The sequence below is a fragment of the Nicotiana tabacum genome, chromosome 22 (genome assembly GCF_000715075.1).
Source record: "Nicotiana tabacum cultivar K326 chromosome 22, ASM71507v2, whole genome shotgun sequence".
NCBI classification, from domain to species: Eukaryota; Viridiplantae; Streptophyta; class Magnoliopsida; order Solanales; family Solanaceae; genus Nicotiana; species Nicotiana tabacum.
The window spans coordinates 129,882,516-129,891,686 of NC_134101.1; the positions used below are offsets into that span (position 1 = coordinate 129,882,516).

The window sequence follows — 9,171 nt, forward strand, 5'->3', positions numbered from 1 at the left end:
GGTCGATGCGACCTCTAATATAGGCTTTATTTTCCCTCGTTAAGAACTTTTTGAAATAGTGTTTGCCTGACTTTTCGACGATTTAATAAAAAATCTCGATTGTGAGTTGTTATGTGGCAATGATCGAGCACCTTGGGAGGTTTGGCTCGGAGGCTGAGTATCTCGAAGCCAGTGTTTAGGAGCTGACATGGTCGAAGCTCTTTTTCCTATGTCGAGGGTAGCATGTTTAACCGGTTCTTTTCGAAGTATATTCGAAGTAATTGAAGGCTTGTGATTTTATAGCGACGGTGGGGAATCCCCAAGTAGCGTTAATTTGGCTGGTACAGCCTTGTGATCGGAGTCATTTGTGTTTGGCCGGAGCCTTTAAGTCCCGAGTGAAGTAGTTTCGGCATCTATATAGAGGGTATGCCTTTTTAGGGGTCTTACAAGTTCGATATATAGCCTAAACTTTGTGATCGGGTTTATGCCTTTAATAAGGTCTTAGAAGTTTTACATGTCTTTGAGGTCTTACAGTTTTGGATACTTGGTACAAGTATGGTTCATGCCTTGCTTGAGGTCTTACAGACATTGTTGTTGCCTTATATAGGTCTTACGAGACCTAGGTTGCCCGCATGTGGTCTTATGGCCTCGAGTTTTGATAAGTTGATGGAGATGGCGATTGATGGCAGTCCCCGAGTCGTCGAGGATTTATCAACTCAGGAGCCATTACTTGCAAACTTGGTATTGCCTCTTTGAGGGCTTACGATTTCGGAGTTTCCGACCCAGAGGTCATGTGGTCTTGACTTTTCGATGCCAGTCCCCGAGTATTCGGGGCATTTTATGGCTTTGGAGCTATTTTGTGATCTTATTGTCACTTCATTGAGAGCTTACGAGTTCGAAGCTCCGACTCGGGGGTTGCATTGTTATGAGTTGTTGACGCCAGTCCCCGGGTGTTCGGGACGTTTTTTGAAAGATAAGTCGTTTTTGCAAAAATACTGATTTCCTTTAATTACTTGGTGCAAGCATACATGATTTTGTTCTTGCGAGCTCGGTTATTCTATGCGGACACGGTTCGTTCGACCGTTTGGTCAGGTACATTATTTTCCTACCGACAACCCACTTAGCATATTTTGTCTTCTCCAAGTAAGTGACCTTCCGGGGGGATGCCCCCCAGTGTTCGAGGTTGATTGTAAAAGAAGTCTTGAATACTTTTTGAGTTTTTCTTAGGTAGCATATGGATGTTTCCTCGTTAAAAACCTTGTCGGTAAAACCTTTTTTGGTATAAAAACCCGGTTGAAGGAAAAGAGTGCAACGTATGCTTTTTGAAACCTAAGGCCTTCGAGTTGGAGAGTGCTTTGGCCGTTTCGATCGGATACCTGCACTCAGATCAGCATAGAATGTAATTGAAAGAGAAAGGGGACGGTCATACCTCAGTGTAGAATGTCGGCGATGTTTCGAACTCTGGTATGTTTCAGTCGCTTGTGATGAGGACGCGGTACGGTCCCCTTCTATGTTTAGTCGGGGATAGCTGAGAGTGTAGCTTGTTATCGCTATTTTACTGTTTGCTTATCCTTCGGCTCCTTCGAAGGTGGAGGTACCGGTGTCGGGGCCACATCGTGCACCGCGAACATTTCTCTTGCCGCATGTTGTTCCCTGTAGACGATCTTAATCCCATCCTTTGTGGGGAATTTCATCATTTTATGGAGGATGGTACTGCTCTCATGCAGTGTATCCATGGCCTTCCGAGCAAGGCGTTGTACCTCATGTCTCCCTCGATGACATGAAATTTGGCATTTTGGGTTGTGCCGGCCACGTTGACTGGGAGGGTGATTTCCCCTTTTATTGTTTCGCTCGCCATGTTGAATTCGTTGAGGACTCGAGAGGCGGTTACGATTTGGTCAAGCTGTCTGAGCTGCTCTACCACCCTCGACCTGATAATGTTGGCCAAACTACCTAGATCCACAAGTACACGTTTAATTTGAAATGTATTTACAAGAAAAGGGATTACCAGTGCATCGTTGTGAGGCTGAGAAAAGGTCTCGATGTCCTCGTCGCTGAATGTGAGGGCATCCTCGGGTATGTAATCCCGAGTTCGCTTTTCTCTAGTGATGGATATTTTTGTTCTTCTCATCATGGGCTCCTGTGGGGCATTGATGCCTCCCAAGATCATGTGGATGACATGTTGTGGCTCATTCGTTTCGTTCTTCTTGGCCGCCTCTCTCTCTCTCGGAACTAATTTTTGGCCCGGTCGTTGAGGAACTCTCGGAGGTGACCTTTACTAAGTAGTCTGGCTACTTCCTCTCAAAGCTGGTGGCAATCATCAATCATGTAGTTGTGCATGTTATGAAATTCACACACAGTTATAATTTCTTTGCGAAGGATCTGATTGCATAGGCCTGGGCCACCTGGCGTCTCTGATTTTACTGATGGTGAACATGATGTTTGATACGTCTATGTTGAAGTTGTACTCCGACAAGTGAGGTGCCTTCGTTGGACCCGTGTTCCTGTCTAATCCGGCTCTGTTGACGAGTCCCTGAGGGTTCTGGCCTCGGTCCATCCTTCGATCATTGTGGGGTATGTTGCGCCTCGGGGCGTTTCTCCTGTCTTCGATATATGGCTGGTATCTTTCTTTGTTCGGCTTTGGCTCCTTCGCCAGAACCCTGCTTGGGTATATTGAGCCCGAGGGGGCCCCTAGTTGGTCGTCCTCGACCCTGATTTTGGATTGATATCGGTTGTGAACGTCCGACCAGGTCACGGCGGGATATTCAACCAGATTCTATTTCAGCTGCTTCGAAGCCACCGAGCTTCATTCATTCAGACCTTGAGTGAAGGCATGTACTGCCCAATCATCGGAGACTGGTGGTAGTTCTATTTGTTTCATTTGAAAGCGAGATACGAACTCTCGCAGCATCTCATTCTCTCTCTGCCAGATCTTGAAGACGTCGGATTTCCTTGTTGCTACTTTGATGGCACCGGCATGTGCCTTTATGAAAGAATATGCCAGCATGGCAAATGAGCCTATGGAGTTAGGAGCTAGGTTGTGATACCATATCATGGCCCCTTTCGAGAGTGTTTCCCCGACATTCTTTAGTAAGATAGACTCGATCTCGTCGTCCTTTAGGTCGTTGCCCTTCACTGCACAGGTGTAAGCAGTAACGTGCTCATTGGGGGTCTGAGGTTCCATTGTATTTCGGAAGGTCTGGCATTCTAAACTTATTTGGTATGGGTTTTGGAGTCGCTTTCTCCGGGAACGGCCTTTGTATGAACTTCTTCGAATCCACACCTTTCAGAGTGCGCCCGGAATTTGGTCGACCCTAGAGTTGTAGGTCTCGACCTTTTTGTCGTTGGCATCTATCTTCTTTTCACCCGCTTTGATCCTCTTTGCGAGGTCCTCGAGTATCTTTACAATGGCGAAGTCGGCCACTGACCTGTTGTTGCGTGATCTCTCCGGTATCTTCTCGGCTGGGGGAGCCTCCCCGGCGCTACTGTGCTGGGAATTTTCTGGTGACTTTGCAGCTGAGCAGTCGCTAGCTGTTGTGCCTGCAACATTTCAAAAATAACGTAAAGGCTAACCTCTCGTTCTTCCCTAGCCAGGTTTTTCTTAGCTTCTTGTTGGTTTCCTTGGTGCACGCTCCTGCTAGTGTAGGAGCTTACATCGAAGTGTTGAGCATCGCATGAGACCGCGTCCACGGAAATTGGTTCTGGTGCTTTCTCAGGGTTTCGTGGTGGTACACCAATACCTGGAACATCCACACCATTTTCTCCGTGGTTCTCAAGATTGTTGTTCACTGAGTCAGACATTTTGACGTGAAATCAAAGATCTTGGGCAAGAAAAAATGTGAAAGATAAATTGCGTTGTGTAGTAAAACTAGTAAGAAAATAATCACTATTATTTTTAGCCTCACGGTGGGCGCCAAACTGTTTATCGTGAAAATGGTAATAACAATTAAATTTGATTTAGTAGTTCCAAAAATACGTGATCTACTTTTATGCTAGTTGTTAGGGCAATAGATGCTAAGCGAAGTACTTGGAATCAAGAAAAGAACTTAGAAACGAGATGTTAACCAAACCGAATCGTTGTCAATCGGGGCCTTGAGCTTGCCTATACGAGGGCCTTGGGGTCGAGTCTGAAGCTCGGCTGGGAGCTATCGAGGATGGTCGATGGAGACTAACAGTTATAAATAAATCAATGATGGCTCTTTATGGCCAATATTAAGCAACAAATGATGAACTTTAAGTAGAACACAATAAATATGAGCAATAAATAAAGTAATGAGATAAGAGAATAAGTTAGAGAGCAGAGAAATGTTCTTGTGTATTTAGTATTGAGCAACAGATATTTACAAAATGACAAGGATCCCTTTTATATATATGAGGGAAATCCCAACATAGTACAAGTACATTTATTACAAAGATATGGAGATGGGACAGCTAGTCAATGCCATGATGCGGGCTCAGACTAGCCTGACAAACTTTGTTGGCTCTAGCTTCATGCCTTGGGAACTCCCACTTTCCCCCCGTAACCATCGGTCCGTACCGCTTCAAGGTCCAGCGTCGATGGCCATCGAGGGATGAAACTCGACCGTGATTTTGAGCCTTCGAGACGTCGTAACGATGGAAAACTGGACCCTCCAATTTTACCGTATACAATTTTGCTGATATTTGATTATCATAAAATTCTTTTTTAAACAAAATAAACTCTCCTACGTTTGGACAGAAGTCATTTTCCTTCACAAATTTTCTCTAACTTTAAAATAATGTTATTTGAACTTCTTATTTATCCTTATCATGACAAGGTTTTACTTATATGCACATAAATATTATCACATGTTTAAGATAATAAAATCATAATAATAATAATAATAATAATAAATAAAAAAATTAAAAGGCAGTCTGGTGCACTAAGCTCCCGCTATGCATGAAGTTCGGAAAAGGATCGGACCATAAAGGTTTATTCTACGCAACTTTACTCTGTATTTCTGCAAAAAATTATTTTCGTGGCTCAAAAAATTACTTAAGTTTAAAACTCTACTAAATCAAACTATATTATATAAACTAAAAAGGATGAAGAATAATATATAAATAAAAGGAAAGTTGGTAAGAAGATTAAAAAAATCAATCTTTTCAGAACAATGAGGCAAACAAAGAGACAAATTACATAGTCAAAAAAGGGTGACTAAGGGGAATCTTTAATCAAGGCAGGACAGGGACATCTATGTACCACGTGGGTAAAAATTTAACTACACATTTGGTATTTATGTGGAATTATACAATAAGTTTAGGTGAGAATATTTATTAATTTAACTATGGTCTAACGATAGGAGTATATGAAGTACTCGTTGATTCAGTAAATGTTTGGATGGTTGTTACATAAAAATATTTAAAATTACGCACCCCTGAATAGCCCCCCGGTAGTTTATATAATATTATTTCTCACCCTGCTCATATATGCATTAGTGGGAGAGGTGAAGCAGAAATACATACAACATGTTTCCGCTCATAATTCTGATCAGCTTTTCACTTGCTTCCTTGTCTGAAACTGCTACTGGAGCTGTTACAAATCTTTCAGCCTGCTTAATCAACCACAATGTCCATAACTTCTCTATTTACCCCACAAGTAGAAATTACTTTAACTTGCTCCACTTCTCCCTTCAAAATCTTCGCTTTGCTGCACCTTTCATGCCGAAACCAACCTTCATTATCCTACCAAGCAGTAAGGAGGAGCTCGTGAGCACCATTTTTTGTTGCAGAAAAGCATCTTATGAAATCAGAGTAAGGTGCGGCGGACACAGTTACGAAGGAACTTCTTACGTTTCCTTTGACGCTTCTCCATTCGTGATCGTTGACTTGATGAAATTAGACGACGTTTCAGTAGATTTGGATTCTGAAACAGCTTGGGCTCAGGGCGGCGCAACAATTGGCCAAATTTATTATGCCATTGCCAAGGTAAGTGACGTTCATGCATTTTCAGCAGGTTCGGGACCAACAGTAGGATCTGGAGGTCATATTTCAGGTGGTGGATTTGGACTTTTATCTAGAAAATTCGGACTTGCTGCTGATAATGTCGTTGATGCTCTTCTTATTGATGCTGATGGACGGTTATTAGACCGAAAAGCCATGGGCGAAGACGTGTTTTGGGCAATCAGAGGTGGCGGCGGTGGAAATTGGGGCATTGTTTATGCCTGGAAAATTCGATTACTCAAAGTGCCTAAAATCGTAACAACTTGTATGATCTATAGGCCTGGATCCAAACAATACGTGGCTCAAATACTTGAGAAATGGCAAATAGTTACTCCAAATTTGGTCGATGATTTTACTCTAGGAGTACTCCTGAGACCTGCAGATCTACCCGCGGATATGAAATATGGTAATACTACTCCTATTGAAATATTTCCCCAATTCAATGCACTTTATTTGGGTCCAAAAACTGAAGTTCTTTCCATATCGAATGAGACATTTCCGGAGCTAGGCGTTAAGAATGATGAGTGCAAGGAAATGACTTGGGTAGAGTCAGCACTTTTCTTCTCCGAATTAGCTGACGTTAACGGGAACTCGACTGGTGATATCTCCCGTCTGAAAGAACGTTACATGGACGGAAAAGGTTTTTTCAAAGGCAAAACGGACTACGTGAAGAAGCCAGTTTCAATGGATGGGATGCTAACATTTCTTGTGGAACTCGAGAAAAACCCGAAGGGATATCTTGTCTTTGATCCTTATGGCGGAGCCATGGACAAGATTAGTGATCAAGCTATTGCTTTCCCTCATAGAAAAGGTAACCTTTTCGCGATTCAGTATCTAGCACAGTGGAATGAAGAGGACGATTACATGAGCGACGTTTACATGGAGTGGATAAGAGGATTTTACAATACAATGACGCCCTTTGTTTCAAGCTCGCCAAGGGGAGCTTATATCAACTACTTGGATATGGATCTTGGAGTGAATATGGTCGACGACTACTTATTGCGAAATGCTAGTAGCAGTAGTCCTTCTTCCTCTGTTGATGCTGTGGAGAGAGCTAGAGCGTGGGGTGAGATGTATTTCTTGCATAACTATGATAGGTTGGTTAAAGCTAAGACACAAATTGATCCACTAAATGTTTTTCGACATGAACAGAGTATTCCTCCTATGCTTGGTTCAACGCAAGAGCACAAGTATAGCAGTGAATGAGATTTAAAATGTACTACCTTGAGAGAGATTCCGTTGTTGGTTTTCCTTTTCTTTTTTTGTCTAATAAAATTGATCCTTGAATAATTGATCTTTTCTGATTTTAGTCTATGTGTTACTATTAAACAAGGCATACTTATTTGAGTTTCAATTAGATACATCAACAAGTAAACTAATTATCGTTTTGATACCATCCTTTTTACTTTAGAAGAAAATCAGGACAAGTATGTGGACAGCATCTTTTAAATGAAAAAATCAGTTTATGTAAATTTCTTGGTTTCGAACAGGGTAAAGTATATAGGCATTAGTGTCACGGCCCAAATGCGATAGGCATCCGACGAGTCACACACAGATATTGTGAAATAAAGATGATATAGACAAGATAAAGAAGTCTCATACACATAAATGAATTTAGGAGGAAAATTTCAACAATTTTAATTTCTTATCCTTTTATGTGCATATGTAGGTACAGGATGAGTGTCAATAATTGGATATTCTGATACAGATCGATAAATTCTCAATCATATAGACGTCTTCTGGATATTGTGTCATGATTGGGGCAATGCATTTGCTCGCAAAGTAAAAAAGCAAGATAGTTTCACCAGATTTGAATATGGCCCGTCCGTCCCGACTCACTTAATTCTAAACGGGATGGGCCCATATTAAACAGTACATGAGATGGACTGGCTGCCCATTTCATCCCATTTATCCTGTCCCGTCCCATCTCTCCCGCATGTTATTTAAATTTTTTTTTCTTGAAATAGAGTCGTTGGGCAACGGCATTGTTTGCAAATTTAGCCGTTTCCAATGGCTATTAAGGGCCATATCCCCCCCCCCCCCCAACTATTAATCCCTTAAGTTTATTAAATTACACGTTGGCCCTATTTTTAATTATAAATACCCCATCCTTCTTTATTTTTTTTCACAAAAATCAATCATTCTGTCTCAATATTTAATTACGGTGCACTCGTTCCATCTCCTAATTTTAATGTATAATTTTTGCGTATCATATTAGTGCTTAATTTTGTATTTATTTTACGTGTTCTATTTTCGTATTTTATTTGCGTGTTTAATTTCTGTGCTAACTTTTTTATATTTGTATGTGAAATTTGATTAGGTGCTCTTCAAAAGAGTTATATTTGTATATGAAATTCGAAAGTTCTATTAGTGGAATTTTACTAGGTTGTTGTTGCATTAATAAAATAAAAGGCTCTAAGCCTTGAATGAATTTTTTTTTATGAATTGTCTTACCCTCTTACTTAGTTACTTAATGGTTTGAAATTATATTAAATAAATTACAACTCTATTATAATTACTAAAATATTTCATTACAAGTCTTTTGTTTTAATATTTTATAATTTATTAAGTTTAAGTTTAGTAAATTAGTCAAAAAACTAGTCGTTGCAAACTTTAAAAACTTAGTCATTGTCAAAAAACTAACTGTTGCCAAACTTAATGCTTAAATAATTAATTTCTTTTATAAAAAAAAAGGCTCACTTAAGGCCTGTGAACCGTCCCATCCCGTTTTTTAGCGGGAGCCGGGATGGGATGGGCCTACCGTTTCGTCCCATTTATCTCGTCCCGTTTAAGCTCGTTCAGCCACCGTCCCGGTTAAACGTCGTCCCCTCCCGTCTCGTTTATTTAGTCTTGTCCCCTCCCATTGGACACCATAGATTTGATGCAGAATCAGAATATTGAGTTATGGTCCTTGCAACGAATTATCTCGTTATAACAATTTCTCCCTCCAAAGAGTTCAAGTTGAACTGAGGTTAAATATGCGATAGTGAAGCTGCTTTTATATAGGAAGAATTACGGCCCGGCCCAACAGCCTAATCGAAAATGGCCCAGGTTTAAAGTACTTACCTGGTTTGGCCCAAATTCTACATTACTTGAAAGAAACTTTCAGCCTTTAGCGCATTATTAAAGAAACACTTCTACAACCCTTTTTTTATTGTCTTCTTTTTTTCATTTCCAGCACCAAATTCTCTCTTTCTTCTTTCTCTCTAACCCACACGGACTCGCTCATCT

The 9,171-nt window shown here is 40.9% G+C and overlaps 1 protein-coding gene across 1 annotated transcript; it reads left to right on the forward strand.

The window, feature by feature from the left end:
• The first annotated feature begins 5,451 nt into the window (after positions 1 to 5,451).
• LOC107791775 (reticuline oxidase-like) lies at positions 5,452 to 7,230 on the forward strand. The gene is given in 1 exon segment (NM_001325524.1): positions 5,452 to 7,230. A coding segment is annotated over 1 exon segment (1,680 nt). The 5' UTR covers positions 5,452 to 5,466; the 3' UTR covers positions 7,147 to 7,230.
• Positions 7,231 to 9,171: the final 1,941 nt, after the last annotated feature.